General features: G+C 40.6%; 1 protein-coding gene across 11 annotated transcripts in view; it reads left to right on the top strand.

The window, feature by feature from the left end:
- sorbs1 (sorbin and SH3 domain containing 1) overlaps window positions 1-15,720 on the top strand; it is a 73,830-nt gene that overhangs the window by 39,708 nt on the left and 18,402 nt on the right. For all 11 annotated transcript variants that reach the window (XR_003594185.1, XR_003594184.1, XM_028007468.1 and 8 more), the window contains 3 exons: window positions 4,180-4,229; window positions 8,756-8,934; window positions 14,253-15,410. Coding sequence is in view for 9 of the 11 variants with exons in the window: in XM_028007468.1 (XP_027863269.1) it covers window positions 4,180-4,229; window positions 8,756-8,934; window positions 14,253-15,410 (1,387 nt within the window). In the remaining 2 variants the exon portion in view is untranslated. The remainder of the gene's footprint in view (window positions 1-4,179; window positions 4,230-8,755; window positions 8,935-14,252; window positions 15,411-15,720) is intronic.

Below are 15,720 nucleotides of genomic sequence, written 5' to 3'. Positions count from 1 at the left end.
TGGTGCATTTCTTCAGACGGTACTAGCTCAGGATGGAGGTGGAGGAGAACGATTGGGTGGCAACGATCATGTTTTTTGGTGTCTGGAAAATGAGTCATTTCAAAAACACTAACTCAAAGTTTACACTTGCAAACAGATGTGCAATTATACAACTGTGGATCTTTGAAAAGCAGAAGTGCAGCCTTCTGTACAACCATCAAGAATGCAGCAAGTGGTTTCTGAACGGCAAGTCAACAACAAAACACTTGTCTTTTCCAGCAGCCATTGTGCAGCCCACACAGCAATAAAACCAGCTGATCAAATGTGCTGGAACTCAGCTTGGGTTGCTAGGTGACGTTACATTCAGAAGGTTTTTGAAACGGCTCATTTTCCAGACACCAAAAAACATAAACTTAGTGCCAAAAATGGTTGGGTGTTTTCAGAAGCAGTTGAGACCCAAGTGGGAGTATAAAAATGTGCAAAATTTGAATTTCGCATAATAAATCCCCTTTAAAGGTCAGTTATTGGCCAGAAACTTGTAATTGGTGCACCTTTTGTCCGCGGAACTCAACCCAAGTTGAGACAGTTTCAAGTAAAGTATTGCGAAACTTAACATTTTTGCAATATAAGCTTTTATTAGTTAAAAGCTTCTTGGCATTTTGATCAACTTCAAGAAGTTTCCAGTTCAACTTGAAGACTGGATTCGTCTAAATTCTTTTAGGTAAAAAATCATTTATTTTTAGTGCTTGTGGAGAGCGCTGCAGATTGCTGGTAATGGTCCTCTTTAATAACACATCAGGGGTTTAAAGCTGCGTCTGAAAATACATCCAGTGACATGACAGCTCCAGTCAAGCGGCGGGTCATCGATAGACATAGCCAGCTGGAGCCGGAGTTCCACACGTATCAATGCTCAGGAAGATCACTGTGGCCCCCTGCTGCCGCCACAGCGACTCCATCTGCGGCGCGGACACTGACGTCAGCCCCGCTGCCAGCCAGTCTCAGCGCCGCCCCGCCGCCACCTGATGTACCCTAACCGGGGCGACGCTAAAAGCCTGCCAGCTCATTGTGTGCTCACATTTAACCTCTGTTACACACTTAACCTTTACCTTTAAGCATTTAGCGGCGGCAGGATGAGCTCCCCGGCATGTTAGTGTTCATAAGAACACGTCAACACAAATAAGGTTCTGGAAAGAATGGGCTTCGTGTTACAACGGCCCGCTCTATTTTGACTGTGAAAGCAGCAGAGTGCAGTCTGAGCCGCGGGGCAGCTGTTAGGAAACGCGGCGGTTCTGATGAATTGTTGTCGCCTGTGTTCCTTAGATACCTCAGTTTGCATCCGTAGGCAATATTAATAAAAACTTTTATTTTACTTATAACACGACATTTTTCTATTCTCTATTACCAACTTAAAATATCATATCTTACTGAAAAGCTACTTGTTAGATTTGTTTTAAGTGTACCAAGATATTTGCACTAGAAAGTGGACCAAAAATACTTGGTTCTATTTTTCAGTGTTTTACATAAAAACCTCAGAAAATAAAACACCATTAAGTGACGAGCGGCATTTTGTGCATCATCTGATTGTTTATGTCTCCGTTTGTTTGAAGTACCAGGAGAGATTGGATGATTTGGGCAGAAAATGGACGCAGGATGAGATGAAACGGCAAACAGAGTAGTTTCCATCCCAGCAAGATGTATACAGTGTCACCAACCATTATCTCCCATTTGCAGCACTAAATCTTTTCCCGGGACGTCCCAGAGTAACACGACGCTGTGATAACACGGCCGGGTTAGTCTGAAACTGATCCATTTTCCCCCCGTTGGACGAGGAAAAGTCCTCATAAACTGACACTAATCAGTCATCTTGTAAATAACCAGATTAAGATTCCAGTCCTTCACTGCAGATAAGCCCTCCATGATTGTTTCCTGTTTACTTTCCACTGACGCTGTTTGTGTGTGAGCCCAATAACCGGGAGTGTCAGAGGACGCTCTGTTACTCCCCCTGATAAGAGAGGTGGAGGTGGTGGGGTGGAAGACGTGGAAGATTAATCGGTGACCCCTCGGTGTGTTCTCCAAGTCGCCATGGAACATTTAACTTTATAAATAGACGCGACTATAGACCTGCCAGCTTGGTGTTCGGCTCCTACAAAGATAGGCTCTTATTCTCCGAGGTTATTAATGATCATCTGCCCCGGCAACGAGGCGGAGAGGCATGTTGTGGCAAATGAGCAGCGCAGAATGTTCCCTGTCTGGTCTTTGGTGTGGGAAGTGGAGGCTCGGCCGCGCCGCAGGGATGCCGGGGGGGTTTGGGGCCAGGTTGCCATGTCTGACTGGCAGTTTCCAGCCAAAGACAATGTCAAACCCACCCAACTCCCAAAAAAACCCGCCCAAATCTCAACCTTAAATGAAATTCATGTTGATAGCAGCAGACATAGTTACGTATATATGAATATATATTGGGGCTGGACAATAAATCAATAATATGTGATAGACACGTGATCAATGATGATAGATACATCTGATAGAATATTCAAAATTCACTAAACTCCAATCTAAAACTGCACAACATTCTGAGCTGGGTTGGTGAAACCAACTAACTGACTCACTCTTAGGTTTTATTTTATGAAAAGTTTCATGCAGCTTTATAAAATTGAGTTTAAAAGCAGTCTTACTGGGAGGAAACTTGCCCAAACTGGCAACCCTGGGATCGTTGGGAATGGGAGAGACGGGGGGGGGGGCGATTGTGCAATCGTATTTGCAAACAACACTTGTGCTCTTATTCATAGAGCCTCGTTATTTTTACCTGCTGTGACGTCCGAGAAAAGGAAAGCAGCAGAAACAGTGGGCTAAAATTAGCTTAGCTTAAAAGCATTTCAAAATGCCGCTCTGCTCCATCAGTGACCCCCAAAAATATGTGTTTTATTTCTCCTTATATAATGCCAATTAATCTCCATTAAATGTCACTCCACTCGCTAACCCTGTTCCTAACCCTAAATATGCAGAAAATTATTTCTTCTTTCATGTTCGAATATTTCTCTGTGCACTGCAAAAACACAACATCTTACCAAGTATTTTTGTCTGGTTTGTAGTGCAAATATCTTAGTTTTGTCTCATTTTCAACAAGATATTGGAGCTTGTTTTGAGTCAATAACTCGTTTTGAGTCAATAACTCATTAATATTGATAAAAGCAATTATTTATTTTATAACAACACATTACTAAATCAGTCTATGACTATTTTGATATTTGATTAATCGCGCCTAACCCGATTAATTGCTTCAGCCCTAAATGTTTTACATATAAGTCCGCTCTTGTGTTAATAAGAGTGGACTAATTCGGCTTTCTTGCACCACCAACACTAAGTATATATATATTTTCATACAGTTCTGGCTTAATTACTGCTCTGAATGTGTTGTTCCTGCATTAAATCGGCTTTTTTGAGTATGTATACGTTCTTAATGATTAATCAATAACTAAATTAGCTGTCAATTCCTTCAATATTTGATTAATCGCAATTAATCCAATAAATTTTTTCAGCCCAGCCAAGTTAAAGCGTAATGCACATATCTTTACTGCTTTTATTGTGTTGTTTTTTCAGTAATTTGCCTATTTTTGAGTCTGTTTTGTGTTTGTATGTTCCAGTTATTGATTAGTTGATTACTAAATTAGCCGAGAGCCATTTCATTCATCGATTAATCGTGGTTTATACGATTAATCGTTTCAGCCCTCATATCTTTTGCATATTGGTGAGCTCCTGTGTCTGTGTTGATACGTGTAATTCGGCCTCCTTGCCCCACCAGCTGGTTAATTGCCCCCGTCTGCTCCGCTGGTAATGAGAGCGACTCAGTCAGACAAAAGAAGTGGCTTCAGTGGGAGACAGCAGCTTATAGGCTGAGCCCGTGACAGCCTCCCCTCCCCGCATGGCGCCCCCTGACCGACGCACGCCCAGCCCTCCCTTCCCTTCCACTCTCCTTTCTACCGCTTGTTTTCTCCCAACTTGCATGCAGGCCAAAACACACGCTTGGCCCCCCCACCCCGTCCATGCCGAGAGACGCTCGGAAACGCTCGACGCAGAAACACACGGCCGACCGAGAGGAACGGAGGGCAGAATCTGGCCTGACTGGAGGCTGCTGCCTGTGTTTCAGCGGGAGGAGATCTTCCTGTGGATCTATCAATGACTTCTTTGTTTGGTTTGTTGCAGAGTGCCCCCTCCTTCAGCCCTCTGGAAACAGCCTCCGACCTGCAGCAGTAGTAAGTCAATGCTTCTTCCTTTCCCCAGCTCTCCAGCTTTAAAATCTCGCCTCATACTTGCAGATTTAATGTGATTATGAGAGGGATGAATGGCAGTTTCCTGTTAAAGAGGCAAAAAGCCAGCAGAACAGAGTGTCCCCTGGTTGCATTTTGTGTTGTTTTCCCTTCAGGTTGTAGATATGGCTCTTATCGGGGGGGGAGTTTATTTAAAGACAGGAACCTGGATGTCACTGGGATAAAGGGAACACTCCCAGCTGCTGCATAACTTAAAAACTGTTATCTCCGCCTGAATGTGCTGAATAACCGGATCATGAAACATGAGCGAATAATCAGATTAATCAACGTATTTAGAGATAGATTAATCGGTAACTGGAGTAAACAGACTCAAAAAAGGCAAATTGATGAAAGAACAACACAATCAGAACAGCAATTAACCTAAAAAATTACATATTTTGCATTTAAGATAAATGAAACCCGTCTTTGTCTGTTCAACCCAGAACTACGCAAGTGGCATTTTCAGCTTCACCTGGTTCAAATTATGTAACAATAATGAAAAAAGGGTGATTTTCTACCCTTTTCTGCAAATATTTTGCTGCTGCTCTGGTTTAAAGTGCAAATATTTTATTAGATTTTAAATAGGACAAAACTAACTTAAAAGTAACTTTTCAGGAAGATATAGAAGCGTGTTTTAAGTGAATAATTCCTTAATATTGATGGATCAATAAAAATAAATTAAATTTTAAAAAATCTGCAGAATGTGGGACTTTTATTTATCAGACTAATCAGAGTAATCAGTAGATTAATTGATAACTGGAAGAACCGTTAGTTGCAGCTCCACTCAGATCAAAAGCTGCGTTTGATCTTCTCTTTGTGTTTGATGGAGACTGACAGCATCTATTTCTGTGTCCTGCAATAAAATGCCAGGAATTTGGGGCCACGGCTCGGTAACTGTCTAGAGAAAATAAACCTTCATTTCTGCTTTCCATCTGCTGCAGTCATTATGTCACCAGGAGAGGGCGGCGGGGGGCGAGCGCGTCTAAAATAAACCCCAAACCAGCGTTTTGTTCCATTGATACGTCTGTCGTTTGAGAGCTGGAAAGGAAGCGATCCCTGATTAAAGGCCGATGGAAGTTTAGCCACTCAAAATGTTCGCAGCGGAAAGCTTTGCTCATAAACCGACTTCCCCCTGAGGGGCAAATTTATGGTCGCTTCGCTGTTTTCCTGCCTCAGCAGAGCTCAGACATGGCTGTTGGATCTGACACATTTCAGAAAGGAAAGGCACGACACTTGGAGGCTGGAATGATCTGGACTCGTTTGTTCTGTCATCATGATGCAGCAGAACAAATATAAAAGATATAAAACTGTCACAAGTTTACAAAAATAAACATTTTCTGTTTACTAGAACCTGTCTGACAACATGAAGTAGGCCACAGGCTCACGTTTCCTGAAGAAAACTGTCATGTTTGGCATAAAAGCACAAAATCTTACAAGTATTTTTGTCTAGTTTTTACTGTAAATAACTTAGTGCACTTTAAATGAAACAAAACTAACTTAAAAGTAACTTTTTAGCAAAATATAAGAGTTTATATTAAGTAAATTATTCTTGAACATCCATAAAAAGTGGAAGAAAATGTTTTAACTGGAAAATTTCTGTTTTATTAATATTTAAGAATTATTGACTTAAAACAAGCTCTTGCTTCTCACTGAGAAGCTACTTTTAAGTTAATTTAGTCTTATTTTTCAAGTCTAATTAGATATTTTCACTAGAAACTAAATGGATTTTCTGTTTTTATGTATGCAAAAGTTTTTTAGCCTACTTCATGTTGTCAAACAGGTTCTAGAAAACCGAAAATGTTGGGGTTTTTTGTGCTGTTTTTTGCAGTGTAAATAGAGCATCACACTAGCAGTTCAACATGGTGGTGGAAGTATTATGGTCTGGGCTCATTTTGGGCGCTTCAAGAAATAATTTATTTTATTTTTTAGCTTTGGACGAGAATCCAAAGCTCACCAATAAGTTTCACTCTGAATGATTTCATGAAAATTCAGAAGTGGCCTAGTCAAAGTATGGAACAGTCCATTTTAGCTCAAAACCACTGAATGTGGCTGAATTAAAACAATTCTGCAAAGAAGAGTGGATCACACTTCCGCCGCAGTTACTGCAAACAGTACACTGCAAAAACAAAATAGTAGTTTTATCTAGTTTCTTAATACACGTTATATAAGACAAAACTAATTTTATTTCCCTGCTGAAAATGTACTTATAAATTGGTTTTGTCTTTTTTAAAGTGTAATAATATAGTTGCAGTAGAAACTAGACCAAATATTACTTGGTACAGTTTTGTGTTTTTGAAGTGTTGATTGATCTCAAATGTTTAGATTTGATGAAACTATTTTGTACTCCTCGTTAGTACAGTGGTGAGTGTCACGTGGGAGACCGGGGTTCGATTCCCCGATGGGGAGTGAAGTTTGTCTCAGGTCCCTCTTGAAAATGAGATCTAGATCTCAACGGGGTTTACCTGATTAAATAAAGGAATATTATATTATTATTATAAAAGAGCAAAAACGGAACAAATCTGACATTTTTTACCGTTATGTTTCATGAAAAGTGATCAGGAAAGGTAGTAAACTGGAGTTATGTGTGTTTTGGAGTCTAATGATGACAGAAATCCTCAAAAGTCATGAATAAATCCCACCCAGTCTAAACCTGCAGGGATGTGCAGCATGAAAGCGCAGAACATGCGCCGCTCGGCGTTTGCTTTTACTAGAAGCTTCTCAGGAGATTATTTTAAATCTGATCGTAAATCAGCCACAGAAACATTTACGTGAATTCCTGTTGCACACCCAGACGCCATGCCTGCGCTGAGAATATTTCCCCTTCCACCTACGAAGGAGCCTCCTGCTGCTCAACAACTTAACAACGCTTCTCTGTGGCAGCTTTTCGCCAGAATGAGGTCAGAGTGAGCAGCGTCTGGGTGTGACGCAGGTGCTGCTGATGCATCAGACGGGAATGTGGAGGCAATATTTATAGAAATCATTCCCAACGCAGAGAAATCTCCTCTCTGCCTTCGCTCTGGATCCCACGTTGGGCTTTTTCCCGCTCTAATTACATCACATCCCACAAGCATTTCACATACTTACCCACAATCCCCTTAATGAGGCCCATATGACGGAGCATTACCCGCTTCCCTGATGTTTCGTTCTTTTTTTTTTAGATAATAATCTATGGAGGGAAATTAGTTCCAATATTATTGCAACCAAGGAACATGTTTCAAAAATTAAAATGACAAAAATGCGTTTTAAAAAGATTTTAAAACTTCTCAATCAAAAAAATATGACCTAAGATCCATTTTTTTTAGCAGTTTGCTAGTTTTACAGATTTTTATTTCATTTATTTTCAAAAAATATTTCAATTAGCAAAAATAACATCTAAAAAAGTAAAAAAATCAAATAAAATCTGAAAAAATAGTAAACTGCTCATTTTATCTTCCATCCATCCATCCATTTTCTGTTCACCCTTGTCCCTAATGGGGTCGGGAGGGTTGCTGGTGCCCATCTCCAGCTACGTTCCGGGCGAGAGGCGGGGTACACCCTGGACAGGTCGCCAGTCTGTCGCAGGGCAACACAGAGACATACAGGACAAACAACCATGCACACACACACTCACACCTAGGGAGAATTTAGAGAAACCAATTGACCTGACAGTCATGTTTTTGGACTGTGGGAGGAAGCCGGAGTACCCGGAGAGAACCCACGCATGCACAGGGAGAACATGCAAACTCCATGCAGAAAGACCCCGGCCGGGAATCGAACCCAGGACCTTCTTGCTGCAAGGCAACAGTGCTACCAACTGCGCCACTGTGCAGCATTTTATCTTTTTCAATTTATTTTTCTGTTTTGAAAAAAGTAAATTTGAAAAAAGTAAAATTTAAATAGAAAAAATCAGAAAAAGTAGTGAACTTGAAGTTATTTTTGCTTCATTTTTTTAAACAATAAAATATTTTAAAATTAATTTACATTTTTTTAAAATACATGAATAAATTAGCAAAAATAAAATCTGAGAAAGTGATTAAAACTAAATAAATATGGAAAATGTTGAACTGCAAGTTATTTTTGTTATTTTAGTTTTTTAATTTTTCCAATTTTTTCAAATAAAATCCAAAAAAGTAAATTTTCAAAAAACTATTAAAATTAGCAAAAATAAAACTCACAAAGGAAGTAATTTACAAAACATAATGAAAAATAACAAACTGCATAAATGTATGTTCAGCTTAATTCAACATAATGTGAATTACACTCAAAATGTGTAATTACACTCAAAATGTGTAATTCACAATGTGAGTTTGATTTACTTTTATTTTTGAAATTCTTTTTTTTTATATATATATATTTAAATTTTTTTTAAACATGCTCCTCGCCTTCAACAATATTGGAACAAATTTCTTTCCATCAATCTCTGAAATAAATAACAATATTGAAGCAGCCCGGTTGTGTTTGATTAACTTCTTTCTCTCTCGTTTGCGGCGCAGCTCCTCTAGCAAGTCTGGACACAACGAGGTGGACAAGGACGGGGGGTCGTCGTCCGGCGACCCCGCCGCTCCAGAATGCGACCGACATGTTTACAAGAGCATCCTGGAGGGCGGCGACATTCCCCTACAAGGCCTGCGGGCTTTAAACAAGCGCCATGGCAGCTCCTCCTCCTCTAAAGGTAGGACGCTAGCTCAGCATCAAACATGGCCGCTCACTGCAAAAACACAAAATAATAATAATATATGTACTGAATTACACATTTATTTGGTAACTTAAATGCACCAGTAGCTTGAGAAACTTGGTCAAACGTAAAAATATTTTATTTTTGTTCAGTCAGTGCAGTTAGGAGTAGAACAACCAATGCAAATAAATGATAAAGAAATTCAGGTTCAAACATGTTGAAAATAAACTGAAACATTCTTTCAAACGGTTCATAAAGAGCAATTAGAAATTCTCAATATAATGTAAAATAAATAATAAAGCATAGAATTAGACCGAATAGATCTGTCTTTATGGATCATCACCGATAACCGATGTAGAATTTTTTTCAATATTGGAACCAATACAGACACTATAAGTAAAGAAACCTGCCAGTGGAACCAGAACTTTTTAATCTGTACTCAATATTCAATTCAATTTATTGACTGAAAAATATGTTTTTGCATAACAATATCATTTTGTTGTAATGTAAGACAGATAATCTTTTTAAAAAAAAAATTGTTCCTCCTCCATTTCCTACTGCTTCTAGAAACAACCAATCAGAGCCAGGAGGCGGGTCTTACCGCTGTGAATTGCTGCAGCTAGCAGTGAGTGCTAACGCTAGTTAGCAGAGCCATCCATGATGGCTTATAAACAGTTTTCCTATGACAGTGAGTTGTTTCTCTGCTTATAAAACATTTAGCAGTGTGTACACGAAATTGATTGACAGCGTTAAGACCAGCCTCCTGGCTCTGATTGGAATAAAAAAAACATTTTTGTAAAAGTTACATACTGCAGCTCTAAAACAAGCTCCTTCTTGCTTTATTTCAATTGTACTAAAACATTTGCGCTGGAAATTAGACAAAAAATACTTTATAAGATTTTGTGTTTTTGCAGTGTAAACATCTCTTAAAGCTGCAGATGTTTTAAAATGTTGAAACTTCCAGATGCATGTGATTCGCTCAACCGTTCTGTTGGATTACACGCAGTGCACATTATCGGCCAATCACGTCGCAGCATTCATTACCGCTTACAGCTGCATTTCTATAAACCAGGAAATCAAGTTTATTTATTTCTGTCATTTATGGAAGGAAATTAGTTCCAACATTATCACAAGCAAAGAACATGTTCCAGAAATGTTTATTTGAAAAACTTCTCAATCAAAAAACAAGATTTTAGCATAAAATCTTGTACACATTTATGCAGTTTGCTCATTTTTTTATTCAATTTTTTTTTAAATTAAAAAATGTATCCAAAAATATATGGAACTGCATAAATTATATATTATGACTCTCAAAAATTATTTTTTGATTGAGAAGTTTTTCAGAGTTTAATTTTTGAAATACATTTTCCTCAAATTTCCATTTTTGAAATATTTTCTTTGCCTGCAATAATATTGGGACAAATTTCTCTCCTTATAATTCAGCTTAACAAACTTTAAGTCAAACTGAAAACCCTCAAAATAAACGTTTCATCTTGGACAGAGTGAAATATATTTGAAGTTCATATTTCAGTTTCAGAAAGTTGAGTGGAAGCAAAAAGTGTGTTAGAATAGAAAGTGCAACTAGCAACAGGGATAATAATAGAAATATAATTTATTGTCTCCACAATGGGAAAATTTCTGTGCAACAGCAGAAAAATAAAAGGCAATAAAAGCTTTTTGAAAAATCTTAAAGCGAATAGACTCACACAAAGACAGAATAAATAAATAAAATGGATTTCAATACAGAAAGGTCACTTTATGTTATATGTTCTCCACAAATTGCCATAAATAAATCATTAAAGGTCAATTTCAGAGAAACTGGCTGCTCACAGAGAGCTGCATCCAACCATATTAATTGAAAGTTGAGTGAAAGGAAAAACTGTGGTCAAAAGGTACACAACCAATAGAGATTGAAAGCTTGTTTTGTCAAGAAGCTACTTTGAAAAGGTGATTTATGCGTTTATCACGTCGTGTTGGCCAAGCTTCCAGTTCAATACACCAATATCCCAAATGACTTGTTATAAATGCACAAGGTTTTTTTGTTGTTTTACATTTATTTTTTTATTTATTACAAGATTTATTTATTATAAATGCACAAGTACAACTTTAGCAGAACAGACTTTGAATCCTTGTTCCAATTTTTCTACCACAGTTCTTCCTTCCACTCAACTACCATTAGTACACCTGGAAAAGAAACAACATTTTAAAAGTGTTTTTGGTCGCCTTTTTAGTGCAAATATGAAATGAGACAAAACTAACTTACAAGTAACTTTTCAGGAAGATATGGAAGCTGGTTTTAAGTCAATAAGTCCTTAATAATGGTGAAAAGGTTCCAGTTTCCCTGGCAGATTATTTCACAGATAATGGGCCCTGCGCCGTTACCTAGCAACGCCAGCCAAGCACAGCCCGTTACCTAGCAACCAAATTCTAATTCCACTGACAGATTATTTTGCTTATAGTAAGACATTTTCCTTATGTTACAATTGAAATCATTTGCCAGCAGAACTAGTACTTTTTTTATTAATAAGGAATTATTGACTGAAAACAAGCTCCTATTTTTTGCTGAAAAGTTACTTGTAGGTTAGTTTTGTTTTACTTTATAAGATGTTTGCAGTAGAAATTAGACCAAAAAAAATCTTTTGCGTTCTGCCACAACTAGCTAAAATAAAATAAACTTTCTGATGGTGTGCTAATTTATTTCAATGCGCCTGTGGATCTTTTCACTTGTTTATTTTTTGACTCATGTTGGGTCTGAAGTTGTCTCGAAACCCAACCGTGTGGATTTTTCCCTCCGCTGCCGCCCAGCTGGCGCGGTCTCCGGGCAGAGAGGGTATGGATGAGGAGAGATAAACAGAGCAGTGAGATAAACAGAGGGCGGGCATGAGGAAGTCAGCTGTCAGTGTGGGGTCAGGAGCTGGAATGCCAGAGCCCGGGGTGGAGGGGAGCGCAGATCCCAGGCGGGGACACTTTGACCCAATGTACCGAGCTGAGTAAACATGCAACAGTTACCACTTTTAAAGCCGAACTGCATGATAATCATAATCCCAATGCTGGAAACGGTGATTGTTGTAAGCAGATGTGGAGCTATGCAGTGTGAAAAATTACCCATCCAGTCAACTGACTAGCATGCAGCTCCTGCCTGAGGCTCCACCTGGGCCATTTGAGTCACTCGCTGCTCATGAAGCAGAGAAAGGAAGTCAGAAACCAAACTCTCCATCATGTGTTTCAGTCACAAAATGTTAAAACATCTAATATTTAAACTGCTGCGGCTAACAATTAATTTAGTAATCGATTATTCTGGCGATTAATCGGATAAAAAATATACATTCTACAGATTTCTCTTTTAGCCACTTAAGCCTTTTTTATACTATATTATAATACATTAAAATATACAAATAAACATATAATCCAATTCCTTTTTTAAATAGGAAATGCAATAATGAAGCATTCTTTTAGTAAATCTGAACCGAGTGAATCTAAAACTTTACAACTGAAGGAATTTTGACAAAAACATATTTACAGACAAAATGCAAATTTTATATATTTTTGTACATTTTTGGCTTAAGTACTCCTCTCACTGTGTTCTGTCAGCAAATCAGCTTTTTTTCAATTTGTACAGTTAACAATTAATCAATTACTAAAGTAGTTGACGATTATTTCAATAATCGACTAATCATGACTAATGGTTTCGGTCCTGTTTAAAATTAAACTAGCAGGCAGTTACTTCTGATCAGTCATTTTTGACTTAATCCCTGCTTTGAATATGTTGGGGGTTTTTCACCAAATGGCTGTTTTTGGGCCCAGTTAGCGATTAATCGATTACTGAATTACAGTCACAACCGGTGACTCTGTGATGTTTTATGACGTAAAGCACTTTGAACTGCCTTGTTGCTCAAATGTGCTATAGAAGTAAGCTTGAATTGAGTTAATTCAATATTTGATTAATCATAATTAATCCGATTAATTGTTACAGCCCTAAGTCTTTGTTAACAAACAAAAAAAAACCCTGACTAGCTGTGCTGCATTCCTGAGCAGGAGTGACTCTTTTCACTCCATCTGCCATGAATAAAACGCAGAGTCATCCTCCGCAGCGTGTTTTCCTGACAGATTTGAATGTGGCAGATCGGTCCCTCGCCCCGCGGCGGAGCCTCGCAGCGCGTGAAAGTGTTGTGTCATTTCCCAGCACCATCTGGATCGCAGTCATGAGTCACCAGGCGCTGACACAAGCTTTTCCTAGCAGATTTCAACTTTTTAACTGCAGGGCGGCTGGATCAGGAGGTATTTTTAATTCACAAACTCAGGGAAGCAGCGTGATAGCAGCTCCGCCGGCAAACATCAAACAATGAAAGCAACGTTAAAAACTATAACTTTTTCATATTTTATTAAAGTTTAGGGAGAAACTTCACTTTATGTTGTGGGGATTTTCTTTTATAGACAATAACAAACGAGCACAGAACTGTGAAGTGGAAGGAAAACTATGCATGGTTTTCAGTTTTCAGTGGTCAGCGCTGCTAACTAAACCATTAGCTGCGTTTCAGCTTTAGTCCTTTTCCTTCTACTTCACAATTACTGTCTATTTTGCGTTGATCGATCACCTAAAATCCCCTCCAACAACACACCGAAGTCTGAGCCTGAAGCTGGATAAACACAATCAGCCTTTAGCTTTAGCTAGCTTAAACAGCCTCCAACGTCACATGACATTTCATGGCATGTCGCTGTTTGAACGCCGTCTGTTCCCTCGTTGTGTCGACGATACAGGCTCCTACGGTGGCCCTGAAGTTCCAACCACATCAACAAATCACTAAACACAACTACAAATGGAAAAACACAACATTAATTGTGTTAAGCACAATTAAAGTAAGAGGGGGAAACCCAAAAACGTGGCTTTAGAACCGGATATTGTTCTGACTCTGCAGTTGTGCTTAATGTTGTGTTTTCTTAATTTTCTTAAGAAAACCCTTAATTTTTAGTTTTTTACTTTGTTTTCTTAATTTGTAGTCGTGCTGCGCTAATGTCATTGCGTTTTTCAATATTTTGTTGTGATATTCAATTTGCTGTTGTGGTTAGTGATTTGCTGATGTGGTTTGACCTTCAGGGCCACCGTAGTTTCCTGCCAGAGAGCGACTTCTTCCTGGTTTCATTCTTACCATGCAGTAAACATCTACTTGATGTTCACAGCATCAAGTCTGCGTCCTCTCATCCACTTTTTGATGGAATTTGTTTTTTAGCTCAGACTCAAACTGTTTTTGTGTGTAAACTTTGTTACCGTTGTAATCTAATATGTTGTTTATTCTGTTGTCCTGCATGCTTGCCAGTGGATTATAAAGGTGGGAATGGCTATTTAATTTCACCCTGCTCCTCTGTAAATAGTCGAATGGTTCTTGCCAGTAATGCAATAGGTGACCAGTGTAAGAGTAAGAAGTCCCTGTCCGCTGCCAAGGCCTGCATACCGCAGATCCTGCCCTCCAAGTTCAAGCCCAAGCTGCTGCCCCCCGGTGGTGACAGCCGGGACTGCAGGACCGATGGCGCCAGACAGCCCAAGTCTCACAGCTGCGAGGATATCTACCCAGGGCGCTTTGGTGAAGAGGAGGACCGGGGCGTCTCCCCTGCGGTGAGACGGAGCGCGTCCGGGTTCTCCAGCCTGTACCGCTCCATGCATCACATCCAGCGGCCCAGTTCGGTCGGCTGCAGCCCGCACGGCAGCGTACGCAGCCTCACCTCGCTGTTTGAAGCGGGCCAGAGCGACGCAGAGAAGTCGGTCGGGACTGTTGGACGGGACAACGTGTCGTCACGGGTCAGCGAGTTCGAAACGATGATCCGGTCTGGCGCCGCCCCCAGCCGCTCGTCGTCACTGCCCGCCCTGGACTCCGGGCGGAACCGCAGCCCCGACCGCGTGGCGTCCGCCGTGTCCGCCGAGGCGCTCCTGACAACCGAAGCCACAACGACGGACGTTAGCGCTGCGGCGGAGGGTGGGAACTCCAGGGTTTCGTCTCCGGAGGACGAGGTGGCTTCGTCATCGGGGGATGGACAGGAAGTGGAGCAGATCCTCAGCGGATCCAAAACCCCTCCGCTCCACCACCACCACCACCTGCACCACCTGAACCATCCGCTCCTCCTCAAGCCCAGCAAGTGCAAAGGCGCCTGCCCGGCCTCCTACACCCGCTTCACCACCATCCTGCGCCACGAGAGGCAGCAGGACACACCGGCTGCTGTGGAGAGGAAGGCCATGCTGCCGGGAAACCTCTTCCTCATGGGCCCGGCGCCCTTCAGGTTACGGAAGAACCCACAGCCGCACCAAACCCGACGGACGCTGTTGGCCACCAGGGTGACGGCGGGCGCCCAGAGGCCCCTCATCCCGCGGCGGCTCTCCTCCCTGGAGGTCGTGGAGAAGCTGGAGGGCGGCGGGACTGAGCGACTGAGTAACGGCCAGGTGTTTGACGCCAACGGGAACCTACTGGCAGCTCACCATAGAGGTCGCTAACTCCATCCCTTTCACTGCTCTGTGGTCTCTCATTGATCTTCACCTTCCTCCTCCACAAAGCAGCGCCACCGTCCTCTCATTTCCAGTCTGTGTGGTGTGTTCAAGTGACAGGGAACTGTCCATCTTCCATTTTCACTGTGAATGAGAACTCTCATCCAGGCGTCTAGATTATGTAGAAAATTACAATTTCATCTAAATGCACTGCAGTCTAAAGGTATTTTCACACCTGATACTTTGGTAGACTTGGTTAAATTGGGGATCAAAATTGCAACATTTGTATAATTTTCAGCTGCTGTGGTTCT

This window comes from Xiphophorus couchianus, chromosome 22 (assembly GCF_001444195.1).
Source record: "Xiphophorus couchianus chromosome 22, X_couchianus-1.0, whole genome shotgun sequence".
Classification (NCBI taxonomy): domain Eukaryota; kingdom Metazoa; phylum Chordata; class Actinopteri; order Cyprinodontiformes; family Poeciliidae; genus Xiphophorus; species Xiphophorus couchianus.
The sequence above is the reverse complement of the archived record's forward strand: the minus strand, read 5'-3'. Positions and strand labels throughout refer to the sequence as shown.